The sequence below is a fragment of the Colletotrichum karsti genome (assembly GCF_011947395.1).
Source record: "Colletotrichum karsti strain CkLH20 chromosome Unknown Scaffold8, whole genome shotgun sequence".
Lineage (NCBI taxonomy): Eukaryota > Fungi > Ascomycota > Sordariomycetes > Glomerellales > Glomerellaceae > Colletotrichum > Colletotrichum karsti.
In genome coordinates, this window is record NW_024065908.1 from 336,560 (window position 1) to 361,128 (window position 24,569).

The 24,569-nt window shown below is 53.7% G+C and overlaps 7 protein-coding genes across 7 annotated transcripts; 3 read left to right on the forward strand and 4 right to left on the reverse strand.

The window, feature by feature from the left end:
* Positions 1-1,339: 1,339 nt before the first annotated feature.
* CkaCkLH20_03269 (uncharacterized protein) lies at positions 1,340-2,091 on the reverse strand (the record flags this gene model as incomplete). Its single annotated transcript, XM_038885988.1, has 3 exons — positions 1,340-1,381; positions 1,434-1,677; positions 1,736-2,091. 3 exons carry the CDS (start codon positions 2,089-2,091, stop codon positions 1,340-1,342), a joined length of 642 nt encoding a protein of 213 aa, XP_038748497.1.
* A 3,208-nt stretch (positions 2,092-5,299) lies between these two features.
* Positions 5,300-6,953, forward strand: CkaCkLH20_03270 (izh family channel protein; the record flags this gene model as incomplete). Its single annotated transcript, XM_038885989.1, has 2 exons — positions 5,300-5,491; positions 5,622-6,953. The coding sequence occupies 2 exons, from the start codon at positions 5,300-5,302 to the stop codon at positions 6,951-6,953; spliced, it is 1,524 nt and encodes a 507-aa protein (XP_038748498.1).
* A 3,900-nt stretch (positions 6,954-10,853) lies between these two features.
* CkaCkLH20_03271 (uncharacterized protein) lies at positions 10,854-11,828 on the reverse strand (the record flags this gene model as incomplete). Its single annotated transcript, XM_038885990.1, has 1 exon — positions 10,854-11,828. One exon carries the CDS (start codon positions 11,826-11,828, stop codon positions 10,854-10,856), a length of 975 nt encoding a protein of 324 aa, XP_038748499.1.
* A 2,949-nt stretch (positions 11,829-14,777) lies between these two features.
* Positions 14,778-15,621, forward strand: CkaCkLH20_03272 (uncharacterized protein; the record flags this gene model as incomplete). The annotated part of the gene is made up of 4 exons (XM_038885991.1): positions 14,778-14,926; positions 15,037-15,086; positions 15,139-15,452; positions 15,520-15,621. The coding sequence occupies 4 exons, from the start codon at positions 14,778-14,780 to the stop codon at positions 15,619-15,621; spliced, it is 615 nt and encodes a 204-aa protein (XP_038748500.1).
* A 1,484-nt stretch (positions 15,622-17,105) lies between these two features.
* Positions 17,106-19,272, reverse strand: CkaCkLH20_03273 (uncharacterized protein; the record flags this gene model as incomplete). Its single annotated transcript, XM_038885992.1, has 8 exons — positions 17,106-17,591; positions 17,671-17,815; positions 17,895-18,043; positions 18,117-18,373; positions 18,435-18,610; positions 18,673-18,781; positions 18,888-19,086; positions 19,144-19,272. 8 exons carry the CDS (start codon positions 19,270-19,272, stop codon positions 17,106-17,108), a joined length of 1,650 nt encoding a protein of 549 aa, XP_038748501.1.
* Positions 19,273-19,965: 693 nt separating this feature from the next.
* CkaCkLH20_03274 (Arylsulfatase) lies at positions 19,966-21,737 on the forward strand (the record flags this gene model as incomplete). Its single annotated transcript, XM_038885993.1, has 2 exons — positions 19,966-20,324; positions 20,405-21,737. The coding sequence occupies 2 exons, from the start codon at positions 19,966-19,968 to the stop codon at positions 21,735-21,737; spliced, it is 1,692 nt and encodes a 563-aa protein (XP_038748502.1).
* Positions 21,738-22,506: 769 nt separating this feature from the next.
* On the reverse strand, positions 22,507-22,989 carry CkaCkLH20_03275 (uncharacterized protein; the record flags this gene model as incomplete). The annotated part of the gene is made up of 2 exons (XM_038885994.1): positions 22,507-22,720; positions 22,790-22,989. The coding sequence occupies 2 exons, from the start codon at positions 22,987-22,989 to the stop codon at positions 22,507-22,509; spliced, it is 414 nt and encodes a 137-aa protein (XP_038748503.1).
* Between the last annotated feature and the right edge of the window lie 1,580 nt (positions 22,990-24,569).

A 24,569-nucleotide genomic window follows, 5' to 3' on the forward strand; every position in this document is an offset into this window, starting at 1 on the left:
ACTTTGAAACAGGCCCTGCAAGACCATCAGGATGAGCATACTTTCCCCACGCCGCGCAGGGCGAACTTGGCAAAGTACCACATGTACCGCTCCGTTTTGAGAGACAACGAGGAGGGGGCCAGTTTGGGGAGTAAGGGACTTTCTCACGGTTAATGGTTCGTGAGCGGGGGACAGCACCAACACCTCTTCAACATGCTCGTTCTTCTTCTCTTCTCTTCCGTTCCAAAGAATCCGAGACATCGACGTCTGATCAGTCAATGACAGTTGACGGGGCCCTTTTGGCACCCGCATGCCGCTTCCTCCCTGATTTCGAATGGGGGCTTCTGGGACACGCTCGTCGTCGTGGCCGATGAAACGGTTTGCCCCAGACGCCCAAAAAGCCAAAAAAGAATCCCCCGGCCTTCGCAAGGTCTCACACACACGACATCCCCGACGGCCGGACGAATCGACCAACCAGTCAGCTTACGGGACTGACATGTCGTATCATCGGATCCGAGGTGAGACCTTCGGCTGCCCTGTGCGCACTCGTGTGTCCCAGGCCCAGGACACGTCTCTTGCTGCCCGCTTGATCGTCGCCCGGTGATATGCCGTCTCGGAGAGTAAGTGGCGGCGGGCCGGCGGCGACGGACGACAATGGACATCCGCATGGAGACGGCCTCGGCAAAGCTTCCGGACCTCTATGCCGGGGTATGTCACAGAGTCACAACAATATTCAGGTCCGGACAATGAATGTGTCGAATTGCATTGTATTGATGTTAGGGCATAACGGTGACCCTCATGATGACGTTGGCGCGACGTATGCTCTTCAGCCGCAGCTTTGGTGACGCCGCCTCAACCATTGAGCTCTAACTATTCTCCACGCCCTGGTGGCGGCCACCAAAGTCTGCCAGTGGCGGGAGAGCGGTTCGCGTGAGTGAGCCATTGCTCCTCAACATCCTCCGCCGGGACGCATGCTGTGCTCACTGGTGACAGAAGCCTATACGTCTTCGAACGCCTCACCCAAACTTCAGCTACGACGCGAGGGCGAGTACGGGAGCTCGGTCGTGAGCTCGCGTTCGTCTAACCTGACCTTCCCCCTTTTATCCTCGATCAGCAGCTTCTTCTCAATGTGATAGTTGAGTACGTGAAAATGCCTCTTTCCATGTCGATAGGTGGCGGAGCCGTGGATTTCCAATTCCTTGAAGGTTTGCAGAGTGGCATTTCCAGAGCGGGACCTCAGCTAGGGGTCTTGCCTCAATTCGACCCAGACTGATGTTCGTAACTGACAAGCATCTCAACCGCAAGCTGTGGTCGCAGTAAAGCTTGATCCAGTAGATATGTTGTTGATCAGTGTCATTTCTCATGCCACCTTCTCGAACAGCTCTTGAATGGGTTTTGCAGCCTAGAATGGTGGTCAGCATCAGGACAAACACTCTAGCACCGGTCAAACTGACATCGATGAACTTCTCCAGGTCCTTATCAAGATTGGCAAGATCGTCTTTCCGCTTCTTATTCTCGGCCATTAACTTTTGCTTCTTGCCAACCAGCTCCAATCTTTGCTGCTCGAGAGCCTCTCGTTCCGCCCTCTCGTGGCCAATCCGGGCGATCATCAGGGCGTTTTCGTCATCGTTGGCGTGTTCGGGGTGGATGGCGAGGAAGTCCTCGACGGGAATCAGCGGGAGTTTCTGGTACGTGTGGCTATAAAACATGGTCAGCAGCGCGTCCACGACGATCGGGGAACTCCAGATGGACATACTCGTACGATTCGCACGCCTCGATCTCGCCCTCCAGGTGCCTCTGCTCGTAGTAGAGATTTTGCAGTTGCAGGTGCAGGCGGTCGACCTCCTGGCGGGCCTCGGCCGTCTGGGCCTTGGTCTCCCTGGCGGCAAGATTGGCGGCGCGGTGCAGGCCGCGGAGGTGGGCGATGTTGGTGAGGAGCAGCTTCTGCTCCTTGGAGAGGCCCTGCTGTTGCGCCGTCGACAGGGCGTCCTCGCCGGACCGGGCGGTGTCGGTGAGGACCTGCAACAGCTTCACGGCTTGGTCTTGGGCGTAGCCGGAGGTCTGCAGGACCACGAGCAGCTTCGGGTCGGATACCAACTCGCTGACCGCCATGACTGTCGTGGGGGGGGCCTATGGGGCGGGTGAAGGTTGGTTCGGTCGTAGAGGTTGCGACGAGGCTGAGGATGGTTTCTCCTGGAGGAGACGCTTGTCGTCGCGAACGGGAAAGCTTGTGATGCGGCTGGGCGGATGGCTGAGTCGTCGTTTGGGCCGGAGTCTGGGTCTGGCTCGTGTCGGCTTGGCCTGGGTCGCGCGACCGCGTCGGGCAAGGCTGAAAGATGGGATCGGTATCCGTATCGGACAGACAGGACAGGGCAGGGGAGGCGCGCGGGACGTCGAACGGCTCGGGCGCTTTCGGCGGGGTGGTTGATCGTGGTGGTGGAGGAAAAGGGACCTGGACTGGAGGCACGGGGCGGTCGCCGGTCGGAGAGGATGTTGCAGGGTTTGAGGTGCAGGGCTGCTGCTGCGGCGGCTTCTTGTCGTTAGCCTAGCGCTTCCACAAGATGAAGCGGAAAGCTCGATGGAGCAACGAGGCGGACGTTGGACAACTGACGCAGCCGCGGGGACCGTGCTGGTGACTTTTTTTCTTTCTCTTTTCTTTCCGCAGTGGGTTGGAGGACCTGGAGTGTTACCGCCATGTCCGCTCCTGCAGCTTGCAGACGGACGCCGTGCCGTCCCACCCATGATGAGCAGGTTCCACAATGTTGTGGCCGCCAGAGCCAGTCATATTCATTCATTCGCATTCCAGGTCTTAGTCATCCTGGGGCCGCGGATGATGGATCTTGAAGATCATCAAGACTCAGCCGGAACATTTTCCACAGAGCGAGACATTTTAGGGATCTTCCGCCTCACTAGCAGAGAGCCGTCATCGTTTTGGTGCTTGGGCTAGATATCACGGCCTTCTTAGGAAATCGCCGTCACCAGGCACGCTAGGGGCGGGAGAGAGTCTTGTGAGCGAGATCACATCTTGGATCATGGATGACATCCGAAGGACACTGAGTTGGGTAATATCAAAGGTAATATTTGTAGTTTGGCGGCGATCAGGACCCCGAAACAGACGGGCATATGCTTTGCCAACCAGTCATCACTGCGTAAGGATATGGCCAAGGTCTTGGGGGCTACCTACCTTATGCAGTATGCTCTTCACCGCGGATCGTTTCGACTTTTTTGAGCAGGTAAGGTACGTCAAGATCTCGTTGGCGCTGACGCTGACGTTGGTGCTAGTGCCGGTGCTGGTTCTGGTGCTGGTTCCTCTGCGCTGTCACCTGCTTCTTCAACAAGAGACTTGATTACCCCCATCGGGTAGAGTAGAGTAGAGTAGTATTCGTACCTGCTGGCACCTGCGTGGGGGAGGACTCAGGAACAAGCAGCCCCCTCTCCCCCGTCGGGGGCGGTCACAGGCATTGACAACAGCGGCCCAGCTTTGTTGCGTTGCGACCTGCGGCGTCCTGCGGCAATGCGGTCGGTGTGTTGCAGTGTTGCGGTGTCTGTCTGTCTTCCTTCAAGTCGTCTTTCATCAACCAGTCCCTCAGTCAGTCTGGAGAGTGGATATCCATGCATGGGATCGAAATGACGCTATTGGGCGGCCATTACGCCTGGTCCGCCACGGTGCCCACGCTGGGCCGAACTTTACCGGACGTTCCCAAATTCTCATTGCAGCAATGCGCGCCGCGCGGGAAGAGAGAGGGAGTTCAGGTCCCCCTCAGACCTCTCTGATCCCTGCCAAGCTTCCCATCTCTGCGCTGGAGAATCTCCATTCGGGCTTTCGTAAGTTCGTATCTGTACCTATGCAAATCTCGTTGTTGTCCAATGTCTAATGTGCGCTATCATGTCTTGCGTTAAAAGGTAAAGGTAAAGTTTCAGTTGGGCAATAGGATCAGCAACAACTGCAACAGCAAAGACAAAGCGAGAGCGCTTTTAATTATCTAGCACTCTACCTAGGTATCTAATTCCTCTTAGTGATATGTTGTTATTCCCTCTGTCTCCCACTTCCTTCCGATGCGGACCCTCCTCCTCCCTTCTCCATCTCTCTCTCCTTTGCGCTCATGACCTTTTTTGGACACTGATGCCGAGAAAATGACCACCCCGGTCTCGTCCTTGTATATCCGTCAGGTAATCTCAACCGCATAGTGCTTCCTCGGCAGGCTTGGGGTACGCATACTCCTTCCGAAGGTCACTTGGCTTCGTAATTGTTTTCTTACCTCTTTACCTTTGAGTTCTTTTTGATCCCTCTTCCTTCAATCCTCTCTCCTTCTCAACTCACTTTTTCGGCCCGCCGACTTTCGGGGGACTGAGTTCAAAGACGTGTTGTTCTGTTGCTTATTCGCCGCGCAAGCTTGGCTGCTGATATTACTGTACCCGCCCACGACAACCAAGCAACAGTAATAACAACTCGGTTGATTCTTTTCCAAACCCGCTCAGTAGCTTCTCTGTTTCTTGCCCCTCATCCAGCTCTCTTATCTTCTCCCTCCATACCTTGCCACGCTCGCCAAATCCGAAGCACCAACATACCTCAAAGTCTTGTAGCAAAAAAAGACAGGACGAACGAAGTACACCACGTGCGGACGACCACAGCGCCTCCCTCAGTCGCACAGGGAGCGAACATTCACAAGCCCGAAGTCGCAGTTCGCCTCCTCCGCCGCTCCAGCTCCAGCTCCTCCTGTCAGGGTCCAGGTATCCTGCCGATCTGCACGTCTGCGCTTCTTCTGCACACACGTTTTTGGACATCCGGGCCAATCACTACCGCATTGTTGAGATCCCGCCCGCAAATCGACCCCCTCCCTCAACAGACTAGAAGCATTTTATTTCGTGGAGAAGCCGAACACAAAGCGCGCCGCCCAAACCTCCGCCGTCCCTGACTTCCACTCCCAGTCCCCTCCCTCGGACTTTTTTGGGATTCATTAGGTATAAGCCAATCGATTCCCTCGCCTCCCGCCCGTGGTCTCGTTGGTAAACCATCAAACGGCTCGCCCACCATAATTGCAACCCACACCAGAGGCGTTCGACGACTTCACCACCGCAGAGCCGCCAACTACGTCCTGCATTATCTTGCTTGCCGGTGCCACATACGGCCAATCCCAAGCCCCTGGGACATCTATTCGTTACAAACCATACCACTCGACGGCGAACTTACATCGCACCGTCTTGGTTGCTGACCGACCATCCCGGTCTGCACCCCCTTCCTGCCGAGGCCGAAACCCCTCGAGCTTGGGAAACCTACTTTGCATCCTTTTATAGACGAGTTATGGACCCCCTCGCCAGTATGGCTTCGCTCAAGTCTCCCTGCTCCGGCGCTGCCGTTCAGGACGACGAAGATATCGCCGTGGCCACCAGCTCCGGCCTTCAAACTGAGGGCACCGAACTCGCCCGCAGACGACGACACTCCTCCTTCATTCCCAGACGCAAGTCAATTGTCAGCCACATCATGGACGGAGAGGAGCACTTGTTGCTAAAGGTACGTTTTACACCCAGTGGTGGTTTTTTTTGTTTGGTTACACTTGCCCCCCACCGAGCTCGGACAAAACATGCGGAAACACAAAAAAGAGAGCTGCGGTTGCTGACATGTGCCTGGTCACACCAAACAGGTCGACCTCTTCCTCACCGAACTCGAGCGCCGCCTCGAATTCATCGAGGAATATGGCGAACTCACCTTCGATGCAAGCATTTCCCGTGCCTTCTCCACCCTCCAGACCGTTCGCGCACGATGCTCCCACGCCTCGGAGGAAGTCCTCGGCGCAGGCCGACGCCGCCTGCACATCATGGTCGAGACCCTCGAGGCCCGCTACCAGGAAGCCCTCGACTCCGCCGAGTCCCTCAACGAAAAGGCCCGCGTCGGCATCGAGCTGCTCGACGACATGCTCACCGAATTCGAGAACCGCGCCTACAAGCTGCGCGAGCAGGGCCTGGCCAACGCTGCCAGCACCGCAGGAGCCTTCATGTCGGAGGGCCGTAGGGTCGTTGACGGCGGTATCGGGCTTGCGAGGGAGGTTGTGGACGAGGGTATTGAGCGGGCCATGCGCGCGGCGGAGAGTCTCGAGGAGAAGATCGAGCAAGCGATTGCGCGCGCGAGGAAGACCAAGCTGATCACCTACGACGACCTGCCCAACCCTTGGCGCATCAACCCGCATATTCGCAACGGATATCGCTTTACGGAGTCGAAGCTTGAGTGCATTTGGTCTGCTTTCGGCGTCTCCAACGAGCTTGTCAACATCTGGTCTCACGCCATCGGTCTGGTTATCGTGCTCGCCGTAGCACTCTACTTCTACCCGCGAAACGTCAACTTCTCCCTCAGCACCAAGACGGACATTTTCATCGCTGCTGTTTTCTTCTTCACGGCCTGCTTAACGCTCGTATGCTCCACCATCTGGCACACCATGAACGCCGTAGCGGACGTCGACGCAATTTCCATCTTCGCGTGCGTGGATTACACCGGCATCTCCCTCTTAATCGCGGCATCCATCGTAACGACCGAGTACACCGCCTTCTACTGCGACCCCATCAGCCGCTGGACGTACATGACGACCACCGCCATCCTTGGCATCGGCGGCGTCATCCTCCCCTGGCACCCGACCTTCAACGGAGCCGACATGGCCTGGGCGCGCGTCGCCTTCTTCGTCGGCCTCGGCGCAACTGGCTTCTTGCCGATTCTGCAGTTGTACTTCACCCATGGCCCGGACTTCGTGTGGACCTTCTACACGCCCATCGCCAAGTCCATATCTGTATACCTCATTGGCGCCTTCGTGTACGCCAGCAAGATCCCCGAGAGATGGTGTCCCGGCATGTTCGACTACATCGGCGGAAGCCACAACCTGTGGCACCTGGCTGTCCTTGGCGGTATCCTCTTCCACTACACGGCGATGCAGTCCTTCTTTGAGGATGCTTTCAGGAGAGCCCAGGGAGAATGCTCCGTGTTCTGAGGGTCATTCGCCGAAGTTTTAATATCCGGTAATGCAATGCCACTTATGGTTCGGCGGGCTCCGGTCACTGGTGGCTCCTGCTGCGAGTTCAGTGTCCGGAGGCTGCCTGACAGCCCTCATCCGCAAGAGACTGAGCCTTGCTCTTGTCAAAGGCTCTTCCGGGGGTACTGTTCTCCATGTACCCACGACGCACTACCGACCATAGCGTCATGCTGCCTTCAGCAAGAGCAGTAGACTTCATGCGCTCTTCAACGCGCCATGTAACCCTCATGGCTTATGAAAGCGGCTCGGTCAGATCGAGCCCCCTCAAATCACGAAAGAATGACATCACGCCACGCCTCACGCCAGTTGACGAGAGAAACGAACCTAGGACGTTACTGAGACTAGATGGTGATGAAGTTGATGATAAAACGGGGGGCATTCTGCTACAAACCAGGCGCAGCATTTTTCTTCTTCGCCATTCCCTGCTCTGAGCTCTTGCTACTAGTGATTCTAGCATTGGACACATCATGATATAGAGTAGACTCGTGTGTTCCATTAGCATAGAAGCTTAGATGTACAGGATATTTATATGAATAGTAATAGAAATGGATACCCATCTGTTCGAAACCAAGTTGCAGTATGAATTCGATGTTTTGCGTACTGGCTTCGCCCGTGATGGTACTCTTCCGCTTGAATGTTAGATGTCAAGTCTGTGAGATGTAGTTCGGATGCCTGTCTTTCCTAAGATGGTATATATTCGCAACCGACGTTCGTCATCTCGAACCTTACGGAGCAGGACTGCTTCGTGGGGTTCGTAATCGGCTGGTTGCGTCATTCAGTCATCAACAACAGATCGCGCAAGAAACCGACGTTGACGGCTCGTTGTTGGTCCTTCGGGTAACACAGAGAGATGATGTGACATCTGGCGTATACCCACAAGACGACGACGGGCGTCAGCAGAAGTATCGATCGATCGGGTTTATCGACCTGACGTTCTGGGTTGCGTACGTACCTTACCCGACATATGTTACGTAGGGAGGATCTCCAGCTGGCCAGAGCAATCCGCGAAGGAAGCCTTACAGTCGGTGAGAGTCTATCTCCTTCATCCTGAACCTTTTGAGTGGGAGATGAGTCTCTGCGACAGCTGGGCGGGATAAGAATTTGTCCTGCGTGTTGGTTATGATATAGGCGAGTCGGGTCTCCTGGCATCCGTCTAGGATTCGAAATGCGCATCATGGATGCATGAGAGGATGCGGGCCTTTTGTCCTTGGTTCACATTCTCGGCTGAAGAGGTCCTTTTAAAAGCATGTGTTTTCTTTCTTCGTGAATCGTTCAACACATCGATTGGTTGCTTCTTCGAAGAGTTGACTGGTTTGTGGACGTAACGGTTATCTTGGACTAGTTGGTTGATGAATCGATGATGTTAACGGATTGGTTGCGAGATGATGTTGAGAGGTATGAATGATTTGGGAATAATCTAGAGGCGGCGATGATGAACGACATTTATTGCACGTTGATCTATAACATAAGTCTATTTGATAGCCCCCTGATAGAACGGTCCAGTGCAAAGCGATGGCAGATGTTCCTTGATGACGTGACAAATCGTCAACACAGACTTGCCATTTCATTGCTTCGAGGGTAAAAGTGACATCTGAATGTAATTAATATACTGTCGTTGAGCTACGAAACGTAGTCTAAGACGAAGTTGTCTTGCGTCAGTATAGAAACCTCCATAAAACGCTGTGCTCCATGTTACGCCAGCTCATACTTCGCTATCCGGATAAGTCTTGAGTAACTTCTGCGTCAGTTAATATGTAAGCGAACAGGATTCTTCACCTGTCCGGAAGCCAGGCAGCGGGGAATGGCGGCTGGTCTGACATTGATGCTCAGCTGGATTCGGCTCAGGATGATCAATGTTTCAGGTACTTGCTCTAGTTGACGTCAGTTCGACTGAGTTGAGGGACGCAGGTGTATTATTGGATATGGGTAATACTCAGACGACAGCGATGGAGGATGACGGTGGTACTCGCGCCGGAACATGGAAAAGACGCGGTCGTCGAAATGTCGTTCAGGGACTTGATCATGGAGAGTCTGAAATCCCTTAGGACGTATTCTGCTAGGAAGAAAAGACGGCGGACTGCACCATGTCTGCGCCGAATGCACCGTGTGGGGTTCCTAAGGTACTCAAGTGGTTTGCACTGCGGCTTATATAGGAAGGTTGGTGAATAGCAACTCGGTCTCTTGTGCGAACGCAAAACTCGGAGTCAATCCTGTGCTTTGGTGTCATTTCGTTATCGAATCAAATAAAGCGGACGAGGTCCTGATACCGCTGTATAGCTTGGGATGATTTACAGACGCACATGATTTCTATGTTCATGTCAGGTATGAGCACATGTATCTCACGTGAGCCGTATCCTGCGTTGGGTCAGAAGAATCATTCGCAGTACGCAGTACATAAACAACCAACCATGTTTTTCTTCGTCATCTCTCCAGACGGTTCAACCAAAGCTTCCGGGTATTGAACTGACCTAAATCCCCAACCGGAGAATATATGATCGGGCGGTGACTGAGTGAGGCAAGTACGGACAGGCAATTCAAGACACTCGCAGCGAAGAATACTTGTTGTAATATATGGAAAGTGATGAAGGATAGCAGGGGGATGACAAGTTCAAGTTTGGTCCCGATGTTAGTGAACAGCAAGATGGAGACACCTTCTACCGACGGTGCCTGCCGGAGATTCGTTTGAAGAACCGGCGGCGCGGCGTGGCATGTCAGTGGACGAGATCTCTCACTTGCCCGACAGTCTACTCCCGCCCTGGGAGGACATTTCTTTTAACGACTTCCAAGTTGCGTCGCGAATTTTAAGGATCATTAGAGCTCCCGGATTCCAACCACACGTTACCAACGAATTGAAGAGCTCAGTTCAGGACTACTATGCTGTCCTCACAAAGGCTTTTAAACCAAAATACGCTAAGTATAGTTCGTTCAAGTGGGAAGACGATAGACGTCAGATCGGGTCCGTTGTGGTTTCGGTCAGGGACTAACAAGGAGCATCCCACATACTGCACTCCTCTTCAGGCTGAGAGCAAGTATCTAGTCATCCATGAAACTGCTATACTTATGGAACTGACACGCAGAATAGGGCGCCGTCTTGTGTGGCTTTTGACGCCGGATATACTACTTGCTTGGGAATTGCCTGCTTGACGAGTTTGTTCTTCGTCACGTTGATCCGAAGGTTTCAACCCCAGCTGGGGGCTCTGACAAGAAAATAACAAGAGAAATATGACGGTGATAATCTGGAGACGGAGATGACGGGAGCTGGGTTGAACTCGATGTGTGGGTCAGAAGAGGCCGGGTTCTTTACAGGGCTTCGTCTATGTTCACCACCCAATGCCACTTGTGACGAGGTATGCTTTGGCTACTAGGACAACGGATCGAGAAGACTGCATCAATTGTTTAAGCAACAAAAGTTCAGCGTGTGATTATAGGTAGACGAGCGCATAGCACGTACGAGGAGTCAATCCAGAACATAATGAGAAACTAACTAGATTGATGTTATGGCGAAATGGACTGAGAAGAAAAAGTGCTGCTGGGCCTGCATCGTTTGCTTGAGTTCTTCCTCGACGCCAAGAACACCGTAGTTCCGTCAATGATGTTCGGTATAAGTCATTCAAAAGACGACAACGTGTGAAGCCCAGCGCCTTGCATTCTTACTGCCATCACGCAGCAGTCGGCTCACTGACAACTGTATAGGGGTATCAAGTCTGAGCTGGGATATGAGTAGCATACTAATACTTAGACCGAGTAAGTGTAAGTATATCACATGAGTACTCTGAGTAGTTCATCGCTTCCACACATTGCGCCTCTGGTTTCCATTCTACCATCGCTCCCAACCCCACGAACTCACATCCAAGTCCATCACCTAGGCGGCTCCGGCGCAGGCGGCGGCCGCAACCTGGACCCATCCGACTCCCCATCCGACATGAAATCCTCCTCCTCGCCGTCCTCAAAATATGGTTCTTGGTATCCGTTTGGATGTTGTCTCCTAGGTCCGACTTGGTCAGCCGGAATCCTCCGCACTAATGTGCCAGCTTCGGTTTCTTCCCTCACCTCCTCATACGTCGGGCCCCGTCCGCCGCTCATGAGAGTCCTGCTCCTCGGCGGCTCCGCTCTCGACAGAGGTGCCCCGACGTTGTCCGCTTGAGCTGCAGCCCGCGCCGGCGCATTGCTCCTCTGGGCGGCCGTGTTCATCTCTCGTGCGGCCTCTCGTGCCGCGCGGTGTCTGCGTGGTCTCCCTACCCACTCTGCTTCGGTCTGGGGTGTGTTCGATGCGTGTTGGGGCACACGCCTACGCTGTGTAGGGGATTCTGGAGGATCAAAAGGGGTGCTTTGCGGGACCGCTGTCTCGCTTCTGTAGATTCCATTTTGCCATGCAGATTGCCGTGGACGAGAGGGGTCTCCGGCTCCGTAGTGGGTTGATGATCGTTGTGCTGTGGGTGAAGGGGGGAACGCGTAGCCGTCTAGCTCGCTGAGCGCCACTTGTACCCCGGCTTGGATCGCTCGTTGCATGTGTTCAGGGTCGACCCGGGAGCTCATAGTCGACAATCGATCGAATTCCACCTTGTCGCTGTAGAAGCCCCCTTGTCTTCTCGGGTCCCCGTAACTTTGAGGCTCGAGCCTCCTTCCCTCCAACAGCTGGTCCATTTCTTGTTGATGTAAGTCCGGTTGCCCGCCGTTCAGATCGTCCCAGTAGGGCTGTTGATCCGGTACGGATCGTGCCGGCGCCGAGTACATCCTCATACCGTATTCCGACCGAAGTTCGGGCTCCGAATGTATCTCTTGATGCCGTAGTTCCTGTCGTAGCTCGTTGAAGCCAAGGTTAATCTTCGCCATCTCCTTGCGCAGAGCTTCGTCTCTTAATCTTGCTGCCTCATTTTCAGCAGCCCTTGCCCTGGCGGCATCTCGCCTGTCTCTTACTTGTTGCTGATACAGAAGGTCACTCGTTCTCTGGACTTGTTCAACTTCGTGCTCTAGTCGTGAGGGTGGCCGTGTAGGTTGTGATATCTGGATCGGTCGCGGCTGCGGTCGCGCGTACCTTGATCCATGTTGTGCTACTGACCGTGACCGAGTAGGAACCGGGGCTCCGTAATACTGCCTGGGATCTTCTGCATACGATGCAGGCTGGTCTTGTGGGCGTGCGAAAGGGTTAGGTTGAAGGAAGTTGGTGGAGAGTGGCCTTGGGGGAGGTGCGCTCTGAGGATACGAGTAGGCGGGATAGCCGTTATAAGCAGTAGGCGGTGGATAAGGGCCGGGAGCATACGAATGTCGTTGTTGTGGTGCCAGGTTTGTGGGAGTGAAAGGATTCTCGCCGTAACTATGTGAGGGTGGCAGTTGGGTCTGAATCGGCGGCGGCCTATATTGGCTTGCTGGCGGAATCGGGGCAGCAGCAAATGGGTTCGGCGGTCGTTCGTCAGTTCTGTTTCTCATGCGATGTGTGCGAACCGAGCGTGTGGAAGGCTGTTCTGATGGCAAGTCAAACTGTACGCTCCTTGCCTTGCTATGTCTCCGGGTCGGTTGTTCAGGCTCGGGGTCGCTGTCGTCGACCAGGGAGTCGTCGTATGCAGGCTCACCTGCGACGCTTATCCCATAGTGACTTGGGGAGTCGTAGTACATTCGCTGTCCCCGACCCATCATGATGGAATCGACGGTTCCCGGAATCCGTTGAGATAAGGGTTCGGTACGTCCAACCCCGAATCAGGCGACGAGAGATCTTGAGAGGGATTTAATCGGTTGTCGTGTCACACGCGATATCGAAGCGTTGGGGTTGAAGAACCAAACACCATGATCCTGAAGCCGAGCATTTCAGAGATGAATAGAGAAGATTTTGAACCCCCGATTATCCGAGGTGAGGAGTGCCGCGCGTGGTCTCTGAGCTGGCAATCGTCGCACCCGGTTCTCCTCCAATTGGTAAAATGCGGAGGTATGAGCCGTTCATGCAGCTTCGATCAATCAGCATCCACCACTCCTGGCTCGAACTTGGTCGTACTCAAGCAGGCTGTGAGGCATCCTCTGCACCGTGTTGCCTAACAATGCACCTACTGGAAGGACGTGAAACCCTTCAAGGGCCTCACAATCTGAAACTCGGTGAAGCTATTCTCAACCACGATAGTTCTGACATTTCGCCTATCTGGACGTCATTAGCATCAAATCCGCTTTTTCTCGAATTCGCTTCTTACCTTTCCAACGGAGGCTTACTTTACCCTCAGTACAACACTTCTCAGCTTCACTTTCTGAAGTACTTCTCAACTGGCCAGAGCCTGCTTGATGCGGCCTCAGCATGCGGCCTGCGCTCCACCCAGAGAGACCTGCCGAAGCGACATCACGAGCTGTGGTCTGTTTTCTAAGCGTTGCATTAGCATAGCTGATTGCATAAAGTTGCTGCAGGCGACTCCGTACGGCCTCATTCAGTTACACAAGTGAGGCTGACGGGCCAATGAATGGCGCATTTTGTTATGCATGCCAGTTCATGACCCGGATAGTTCCATGCAGAAGGAAAACGCCATCCAGTGAGCCTGGGGCTTATCGGCAAGACATGTTTGATGCTGCAAGTGATCTGTCTTCTTTATCAATTGCGTCGGGGCAAGCACGCAAGATAGCGTCCCGGCTTCTGGTACAGCCCCAACACGGATCGTCGTAAATGCATGGTACTCTTCTCTGCGGCTCTCTGACGTCAAATGACCTTGTCAATACTGCATAAATTTAGTTTTTGATGCGCCCGAACTGATTACTTCGTTGAATTGGCAAATGATGTCATGTTCCAGTTGATGTCGCTGTACAGCGATGCGAGAAAGTTGGTTCGCAATTGCTGCAAACTCGGTGGGTGAGATCTAGAAGAGATTACCGACTGGAACCGGTCTGGGTAATTAACTCTGACGGAAATTGACCGATCGAATACATTCTGAAGCCGGATGAACCATCTTAATTGGCCCCCAAAATAGTCTTTCGTTGATCATCCCCAGATAGATGTAAGTCTTGATCCGGGCCTACACAGATGGCCGGAAACGAAGCTCGTGTATCAAAATAATCTGATTTAAAGACAAGAAGATAGGATGCCGTGGATCATATAAGCCAGGCTGGGGTCAGGGCGATTGATCCTCTCAATATCCCACTTCCCAAGGCCACAGCTTGGGTCGATATATCGTCAGACCCTCCACGTCAACAGGTAGAGCGAAGTTGCCCGTTATATCAGATGTGGATCCCCCGCATGTGTGCCAGTTCCGTCCGAACCTCCGAATCGTCCGGGACTGCCCCGGCCAGCAGAACTTCCGGCTCACCATGTCAGGCGTAGATACCATTCCTCCCCGGGTAGCCAGTAATACTCTGTAAACGTAACTTTACATGAAGGTTCTAAACACAATTTAATATTACCCGAAATTGTTTGGTTCGCACGCTGCCACTACCTGCTGCATTTCTCCAAAGACGGTGCAATTGTTTCGGGTGTTTTGGCGCTCGGTCAGTATCGGCGTAGACACAGACAGTGCCAGTCATCTGTCTTCGATTGACCGACGATATAATCAATTCATAGACACTCCTCGTCGCCATCAAGCTTCTCTTTTTGACTACTGCATATCCGTCTCGTAAAGCCATTTGTGGCATGTCAGAAACCACTAACTCGTCTCTGCCTTGCGCCCTCGAGTGCTGAAGGCAAGGTTTCCAAGTAACTATCCGATTAAATCTCCCGATATGCCAACTTAAAGAAGGGTGGTCGATCGGCCCCCTACGACTTACGCAACCTACCAAACCCCGCCACTACATATTATCTTTCGTCGATCTCAAAAAGTCATGCTCGTAATATCATTCTCGATCATCGCCGTGGGGCTGTTCACATACATTATCATTAGGGGTTTCTACCTCTTTTGGTTGCATCCCTTGGCTAAGTATCCCGGCCCAAAACTGGCTGCTATATCCAATGTTTGGTACTCGTTTCACTGGTAAGTTGTCAGGCGTTGATCTCTCAATCACTCTTTTACGTCAAAGACATACGGACCAAGGATGCAAGATGCCAAAGAAGCGATAGAGGATGGCTGTTGACCTTTCCCAGGCTGTCCGGTAGATACCCGTGGACGCTCGAACGCCAATTCTATATTTACGGTATGTATCGAACATGCTACTCATAGAATGAATAAGTGCTCACCTACAACAGGCGATGTCGTTAGGATCGCTCCAAACGAGCTTGCGTTTCGCAGCCCGCAGGCGTACCGAGACATTTATGGGAGCACCCACAAAGGACGAGAGACGTTCGTCAAGACCGACATACAGGACTATTCCGAATTCACGGGCTTCCCAAACCTGGGCATCGCCGCAGTGCGCGACCCGGAAAAGCATGCGGAGGTTGCTCGCGATTTGAAAGCGGCATTTAGCTCTCATACACTCCAGAGTTGTCAGGGCGTTATCCATCAGGTCATTGACGAGTTTGTTCTACAACTAGAACAGCGCGTCGAAGTCGATATCACCAAGGTACACGGATCCGAGGACCTACCTGGTGGGCGATTCATATCACAGATCACGCCGTTAACGAGGACAGTGGGCCGAATACCTCGTACAAGACATTTCTGGAGAGATTATATACGGCCGAGAAGCGACACTCGTCAAGGCAGGTGAGCTCAGCTATTTGAAGGTAGTGTGAATTCAGGCCGCCGAACTGACGTCGTCGGACATGAAATCAGGTGTACCATCACCAGACCTGATCGCAACACGCAAGTTGCCTTATTTGGGAGCAACGCTCGTCGTACTCAAGCGCTTTCCGCTCCTCAAATTCCCTCTCTTCGCGTGTCTCGTTCCATGGATCTTGACCTCTGGTATCCCATCTATTGGCGGAACCGTACAAGAACAAGTGCGTGCCAGGCTTGTCCGACGGGATAACTTACAAGCCCTTCGGCACCCAGATCTCTTGCAACCAGTCATGCCTTCTTCCTCGGAAACACCTTCAGAAAAGGGAACCGAGCCGCACAGCCCCGAATGGATTATAGCTCAAGCCAACTCCCTTGTGGCGGGCGCTTTAGCCCCAGTCACCAACGTGATCATCTCTTCGCTCATGTTCTTGTGCGCTGCTCCAGAGAAGATGGAGCGACTGAAACAGGAAGTCCGCAAAACATTCAGCACTTACACCGATATTACCGCCGAGGCCGTCCAATCATCCTGTCCGTACCTCAACGCTGTCATCAATGAGGACTTGCGCCTCATGACCCCGGCCCCTTTTGGACTTCCCAGGTTCAGTCCGGGAGCACTCGTTGATAGTCATTTTGTTCCCGCCGGGGTAGGTCGACTTGGACGGAAAGCAATGACGCTCGTACAAAAACTGATATGAGCAGGTTACGGTCCAGACTTGTAATTTCGCGACAGCTCACTGTCCGGAGTATTTTTTTCTGCCACGCGAATTTCACCCAGAGCGATACTTGGACGCACACCACATTTGGTACGACGCACGATTTAGTAACGATGACAAGCAGTCAATCACACCTTTCTCCGTCGGACCACGCCGTTGTCCTGGGTCAAATATCGCGTATCTGGAAGTGCGTCTGGTGCTTGCCAAGCTGATCTGGACCCTCGACATTGAGTTTTCACCTCGAACCACCACACGCGATTGGGACGCAGACATCAGAATGCTCTTGTCGTATCTCTTTCCAAACGTTTGGATTCAATGCAAGCGGGCCGCATGTGCTTGACCTACGTAGAAAGTGATGAACTTGTGCGGCTCTGGGTATATTCGATGGCTGGGTAGATGGCGCTCTTGTTTGCTGAACCCGGAATGAGGTAGAAGCGCTAACCCCTTTATCGATAGTAAATAATGATGATGAGTAGTGAGGCATCGGGAATACTGGACATTAATAACAACTGCTTTTACTCGATCCAACATTGTGTTCGTAGAATGCATTATTAACACTTCTTGTAATGAGGGTGAAAAGGATCTACCGCGCCGGCGTATTCAGGAGAGCGAGCATATAATGGTCCTATATAACTCAACAGTGGGTGAAAGTTCCTCAAGTCTTCTCCTGACGCGAAGGCTCAGAGCATTGGACTTTATCAATCTGCTAGAGCTTCAGCTGGAGAGACACCCATTTATTTCTATCATTTCTATCCAACATAGCTTCATTTAGGTCGCGAAATGTCTTAAACATGCGATACGTGCGGCTTGTCGGCCGTAGAGATATTCTTGTTATCCATGTCGTTCGATGCCATGATCTTGTCTCCCTCAAGCTGCCCAACGCGACGCGCGGCACCCTCGTAGGCGCCAGACGAGCTGCGAAAGGGGTTGAATGCAACGCTGAACACGTTATCGATCTCCTCCAGAGCCCGACCCTGCACGACGGCGTAGTTGTCAGTAATCTGTTTCCAGGCAAGATTGTTGTCGGAAGAGGCTGCACTCACCTTGGTCTCGGGGAGGACGAGGAATGTGAAGATGAAGGCTGCCAGGGAGATGCTGCCAAACACCCACCCGACCTGGAAGTGAATGCTATCGATCATGTACGGGATGATGAAGTTGGTCACGAAAGCCCAAATGACGTTCCAGGCGGCGCCAAGCGACTGCGTCTTCTCCCGCAGAGAGGCGTTAGGGATCTCGGTGCCGAGGAGGTAGGGGATCGAGGCGCCTCCCATCTATTCAGAATTCAAGTCATTAGTACAAGGTAGGATCATCTGGAAGGGGGATCTCAGTTGCTAGTTGCTGAGGACTTACGTTATAGCTGAAGGCGAAAAGCATGAATGCAGCTACGATGGTGTTGCTCTCCGTTGCCGTTTTGGTGGTTTGCTGGCCGAGGCCGGCGAGGAGGTACATGAAGAAGCATTGGAAGAAGAAGCTGATCAAGAGAGAGTACCGGCGACTGTAGGTGTGCATCGTCAGTGAGCTATCCGCGCAGCAAGTCACCGAAAAGAAGGGACGTGTAGGCGAGGAAAACGCACCCTATTTTATCGACCATGTACATGGACGGGAGCACTGCGATCATTCCCAGGCAGCTGTTGATAATAGGGTAGGTGAAGGCGTGAGCTGCGTATCTGTTTTCTCTATAGAAGACTGTTTGGTACGTAGAGACAAAGGCTTGGCCGGTTGTCTGTAGTCCAGTACGTTAGAAGAGTTCCATTCAACTTCGATCATCAAGAAAGAGTGGCAGGTAGGCGCCTCACCTGCTGGAAAAAGTAGTACACGATAACAATAGTCGTTCGACGGAAATTGGTGCTGCGAAGAAGATCCGTCCATGTGCCCTTGTGCACATGGCTCTGGAGAGCCCCCCTAATAGCCACAATCTCGGCCTCGCAATTGCCGTTTTCAGCATCCTCCTTAGGCCTCAGGCGGCAGAGAGCCGTGACGGCGTCTTCCTCTCGATCTTTGGAGAGAAGCCAACGCGGAGAACTGGGAATGAAAAGGGTGAAGAGGGCGATCACTACGACGGAATGGGTTAACGACCGTTTTGGAGAATTCTTGGAGCGACAGGGGATACTCACAGGCTGGGAACACCAGTTGTACGCCCGTAACCGTCTTCCAGCCGACAGGGCTAGTATCGGTAGAGAAGGCCTTGTTGATGCCCGTGGCGACGAGTGTTCCAGCGTTGAGGAAGAGCTGCAGCGAGATGACGACTAGACCTCGAAACGCGGCCGGGACGATTTCGGACTGGTAGGTGCTAAAGTAGACTTGTTAGTTTACATTCCACGGTTTGCATAACCTCATGGGAAGCTAGCTCACGTCACGTTGACCTCGACCAGTCCGACTGAGATGTAGACAACGATTCTGCCGACGATGAATTGCGGGTAACGCCCGGTGCCGGCAGCGGTATCTGCAGCCGTGATCTCAACTGCCACAGAAGACTCATCAGTCTTTGAAGTCTCGAGCGCGGTAGTAGCACCAACAAAAGCCATAGCGAGAAACACAACCACTACAACAACAGGGCTAATACTTACGAATGACGCCGATTACCGACACGACAGACAATAGGTAGAAGACGTTCCGATGACCGAGCCTCTCTATGGCAGGCGCTGCGACGAAGCATCCGATAAACTTTCCAATAAAGGCCAAAGACGATATAAGAGAGGTACGGAGAGAGTCGAAGGTGTATGCTTCCGTATGCGGGTTGTATGTGCCAAATTGTCTAATGAAACCCTGGCATAGAAGTCAGCCAGCCAGCTATTTGATCCCGTCTGATAGTCTACTGCTCACCTGGTTCGCGAGAACGCCTCCAAAACTGCCCGTGTCGTAGCCATAGAGCATGTCTCCCACGAGCAAGCAGAAACTCGAGTAGAGTAGCATCGGGGTCACCACGGACCAGGGAGAGCGCTGAGTCGTCATCGCGTTCAGAGGTAGTCGGACATAAGTGCAGAGACACAAAGCTTGGAACCAGTCAAAGGAGTGGGAATGATGTTCGGTCGGTTTATGTATAACATCAACAAATGGCCATGGCTCCCCGTGGGTCCGATTCGACCCCAGGAACTGCCACCAGTTCTTTCCAGCTTCCTGGGGCTCAGTGCGGGGAAAGCAAAACCTGGTCCCAAAAACCGTTCTACGGTGTACATTTTCAGTATTCTGGGTAAGGGGATAGCGATCTTGAAGAAACAACCCTCCAATGGCTGACTCGAACCCGTGTAATCTCCGTTCTTCCCCGTGGGGACATCGGAGGCTGTCATGCGACCCACTCGCAACTCCTGCATTATCCCGGCTTGGGAAAGGCTTGGGACGCACATCGTGGGGAGTCATCTTGGCGGTGACGCTTTATCTCCCCGTGCTTCCCCGTCATCATACAAAGGGTCCGAATTTCTACTTCGTTACCCCACAGAGATGCTCATTATGGTAGAGAGGGACATCATCGAAACTGAGCGCGAGGTGTTAGCGGGGTTTTATCATCTTCGCCCGAGTTTCTCTCACCACGCACCCTCAGAGCTTTCTCATCTCTGACTTGTACATATAAGACCCCCGTACATCCTCAGCAGCATTCAGAGACCAGGCTGCGATCTGTAATCTGGGCCCCATCAGTCAACCGTCGCCATGAGCTCGATACCCAAGAAGAAGCCTAACTTCCTCGTCGTTGTGGCCGACGACCTGGGCTACAGCGATATTGGTCCCTTCGGGGGTGAGACCAAGACGCCGAACCTGGACCGCCTCGCCAAAGACGGTGTCAGGCTTACCAACTTTCATACCGCGTCAGCCTGCTCACCCACGCGGTCCATGTTGCTTTCTGGCACGGACAACCATCTGGCAGGCCTCGGGCAGCTGGTGGAACACATGGCTGACCGGGCCAAGTACGACGGGAAGCCGGGCTACGAGGGTTATCTGAATTTCCGTGTCGCGGCACTATCAGAAATCCTCCAGGACGCTGGGTACTTCACCCTCATGTCTGGGAAATGGTGAGTAGCTGAAATCATACCACTCACTTTTCCATTCCCAACGAACCATGAGGCTAACCACGTCTTGTCCAAACACACAGGCATCTCGGCCTGACGAAGGAAACGAGCCCGCACGCGCGCGGTTTCGACAAGAGCTTCGTCTTCCTCTCCGGCTGCGGCAACCACTTCAACTACGAGCCCCAGCTCTCCGACCCCTCCCACGGCATTTTCACACCCATGAACGGCGGCAAGTTCTGGATGCGGGATTCCGAGTTCCTCGACCGTACCGCCGACCTCCCTGAGAACTTCTACTCCACCACCTCGTTCACCGATGACCTGATCACGACGCTCTCGGGTCGCACCGATGCCGAGGCGGAGAAACCCTTCCTCGCCTACCTGGCCTTCACAGCGCCGCACTGGCCGCTGCAGGCGCCGCGGGAGACGATAGAAAAGTACAAGGGCCTCTACGACGACGGGCCCGACGCGCTGAGGACGAAGCGCCTCAAGAGAATGGTCGACCTGGGCATCATCAAGGAAGGGGTGGAGCCGGCGCCTATGATATCGCAGAACTGGGAGAAGATGACTCCAGCTGAGAAGGCGGAGTCGGCCCGCAAGATGGAGGTCTTCGCCGCTATGATGGAACTCATCGACGAGAACATCGGCCGTATCGTGGACTACCTCGAGGCGGCAGGTGAGCTTGACAATACCTTCATCTTGTTTATGTCTGATAACGGCGCCGAGGGCGCTATGCTCGAAGCCCTGCCGATGATGGGAAGCGTGGGCAGTGTCAATGCCATTATTGATAAGTACTATAATAACAGCATAGACAACATCGGCATGGGCGACTCCTTCGTCTGGTACGGCTCTGAGTGGGCGTGCGCATCCATGGCGCCGTCGCGTGGCTTCAAGACGTGGATCACGGAAGGCGGCATCCGTTGCCCGTGCCTAATTCGCTACCCGCCGCTCGGAGCGGCCGCGGCCGGTTCCCACACGGACTCGTTTGCCACAGTCATGGACGTTCTGCCCACCATCCTCGAACTGGCCGGTGTGCCGTCGCCCGGTACGGAGTTCCGCGGGAGAGAGGTCCTGCCCGTGAGGGGCGAGTCGTGGGTGCCGCACCTGACGGCGAAGTCAGCCGGGTTCCACGACGAGGAGCACCACATCACCGGCTGGGAGCTCTTCGGTCTCCGCGCCATCCGTCAGGGACCCTGGAAGGCGCTGTACATGACGGCACCGCGCGGCAAGGATCGGTGGGAGCTGTACAACCTGGACAAGGACCCTGGCGAGATCCACGACCTGGCCGACAGCGAGCCCGAGATACTGCAGAAGTTGGTGGAGCACTGGGAGGTGTACTATGCCGAGACGGGCATGTTCGACCCGGGACACGAGTTTCCCTATGTGAAATACGGTGACGGTTTGCTGCTAGAAAGCTGATAATGGCCCGTGGATGCCTCGTCTTGGATCAGATACGTAGATCTTGGCGTTGATTAATCTCAGGGTACATGCTAAATGAATCATTCGCGTTGAACTTACTTATCGTGTACAAATGTATGTATAGTAATAACATTGTATGTATTACTCATTTCGACAGCTAAAATGCTCTACAACCAGAAACTCCTCATGACCGCTGCCGTACCCGACTCTTCAATCTCCAGTTGACTGTTGTGTAAGATACGAGAGCGCGAGGGTCTTTACAGTTGTGGAGACAGACGTGAACAGTGCTCGAGTGGCACAGATAACATCTCTCATGTTGGCAGTACTTGGACGTTGAGGTCGAATCATCGCAGTGCCTTTCCACGTCAGCTCTTCTAACCGACATTTGCTTTGAGACTCACGGACGTCCACAGCAGGATGTTGACAGTTCGTGCTTGCTTATTATATGCGTGACCCAAAACAGGGTCTCTAACAATTCTTTCGTACATCGGGGGCAGTTCCTTTTCTCAATGGAGCGACGCCTCCCAAGCATCCCTCCGATGATGCTAACCCCACTCTCGATCGAACGCAGTTCCGAGGCCTGCGGTGCAAAGATAATTCCAACATGATGCCGAACGCCAGGAAACCGTAATGTCTTTTGATGCCGTACAAGTGCTCTTCTCCCCCGTGGTTCACTGCAACGCGATCGCTCCTCGTCGATTCTCCCGGATGTGGAGGAGCCCCTGAAGGCCGCAGAAAACGAAGAAACCCTATCAACAGAGCCAAGAGGTTAGCACATGCTCATCCAAGCGTCTGCTTCGTTGTTGTCACGAGATGGCGGAACGCGACGTACAATGTAGACCAGCACGGAGACGAAGAGGGTGCCCGCGACGGCGCCGCCGTTCTGGGGGTCTTCCTTTCCGCCGACAAGCTCCGGGTGGTTCGAGTTGAACAGAATAGCGAGGATACCGAGGATGACGACTGCGAAGACGGAGATGACGGTGCTAAAATCGAGGTCGAACGGTTAGTTGTCTCCAGGGTCCTTTCGAAAGGGCGCGTTGTCTCCCACGTACCATTGCCATGCCAGGCCGGCACCAACGACGGGCTTCATGATTGCAGTTGTGACGGAGGAAAGGTCCTCCCTGACTCGAAGTGGATGAGAAGGTGATGCGAGCTTGATGAGCAAGGCTAGATGCGTTACGTTGGCGATGATGAGGCTAATCGTGATGCGTCGTCGGTGCTGTTGCTGCTCCTGTGTCGCCGGGACCCACATCCATCCGGTGACGTCCAATAAGGTAGTACTGCCTTACTTCCAAGGCAAGCTGCCCAACACCAGCCACTGCGATCAACAGCTTCAGCCACATGTCGGAATGAGGAAGTACTTGGACCCGGGGCGGGCCCGCTTCAGGAAGAACCCGACCGCACTGTTCCGCTCCTAACCGACTGAATCCTGGTTCCTTCCACCACGATATCCCATCCACCATCCCGTCAGTCTGACGAAGGCAAGTCCGGCGACGCTTCAAAAGTAAAGCTTCAGCCGTTACTACTGGCAGACCCGGATGATGTTCCCTGACGGCAATGGACTCGTTCCGTCAGATCGAGACCGGAGACGTCCCAGAGCATCGGGCCTCTGCTCTTGAGTAGTAGTTTTACACTAATGGTTTGACCATCTCGAGAACCTAAGCCCTGAAACGCCATCTTTACGAATCTCAAAGCAATACGAGCTTAAATAAAGATTGAAGATGGTGTCGAAGCAGACTCGCTCCAGAGGAAGCCTGGCGACACGGAGTGCAACGGGACGCACGGCGTATCAAACCCGGCCCCGCAACACCATCCGAGCCAGAGTCTTTGTCCGTCCGCTTTACGCAATTGACGGAGCTCAGCCGAGCGTCCGTTGCGGATGGTCTGGGTCACCGGAAATGACATACTCGAAAGACGGCCCATCGAAAGCACAGAAAAGGGTCGAATGCAAAGACGTGGTTAGGCAGTCCAAGCTTCAGTCTTAGCACTGGCACCTGGTCTTCGCAGCTGGCCAACGTGCCAGCGAAAGACGTTGCTGTGGCGCTCTACAGACGGCTTCGTCGACTCTCCTAGGATGACCTGCCATAGAAAAGGACGGAAGGCCCGCCCGTTCGTCGCTCGAGCCTGATGAAACTGCGATATGGCCCAAAAAGGTCACTGTCATATCAAACGGTGCACGAAAACAGACGTCGCCAGTATACGTTTCTCATGAAACACTGGTATTACGCAGAGCCTCTAAATAGAGTGGCTCTCGAACTTCGCGTACGAACACCTCCACAGCAGGACTCTTATCGTTGACGTTCGTCATGGCGGTAAGACGGTTCTTCGACGATTCGACGAGACTGACGGCGTGATGGCCCTACCTTACGATTTCCCTTCACCACGCATGACGAGCCGCCATGACGGATTTCGACATTGGATGAAGGATCGATTCACACTTCAGAGACTGGAGATTGGACATCTCGAAAGCACATCTGAACGAGACAGCCAAGAGTTGGATTCAATCCCATTTCAGGCAACCGAAATGCCTGGAACTCCTGTCTGCCAAAAGTCCGACGGGAGGAACTTTGCTTGAAACAGAACCAAGACTTGCTCCTCTGCAACTACTTTCCAATACTCTTTTGGGGCTTCCCCTAAATCTCCTGCCTGCATCTGCTCATCCTCTAGGATTTATTGCGAAAAGGGGCACATTCATCTTTCACGTTGGGGCCAGGGTTGAATGCTCGATCAATCGAAGCCAACGGAGTTGGAAGCGATCTGTCAGGCACTGGCGCTGGAGGCTTCCCAGCTTGTCAGCGCTAGTAACGCCGCCCGCCTGTTCGGAATGGCACT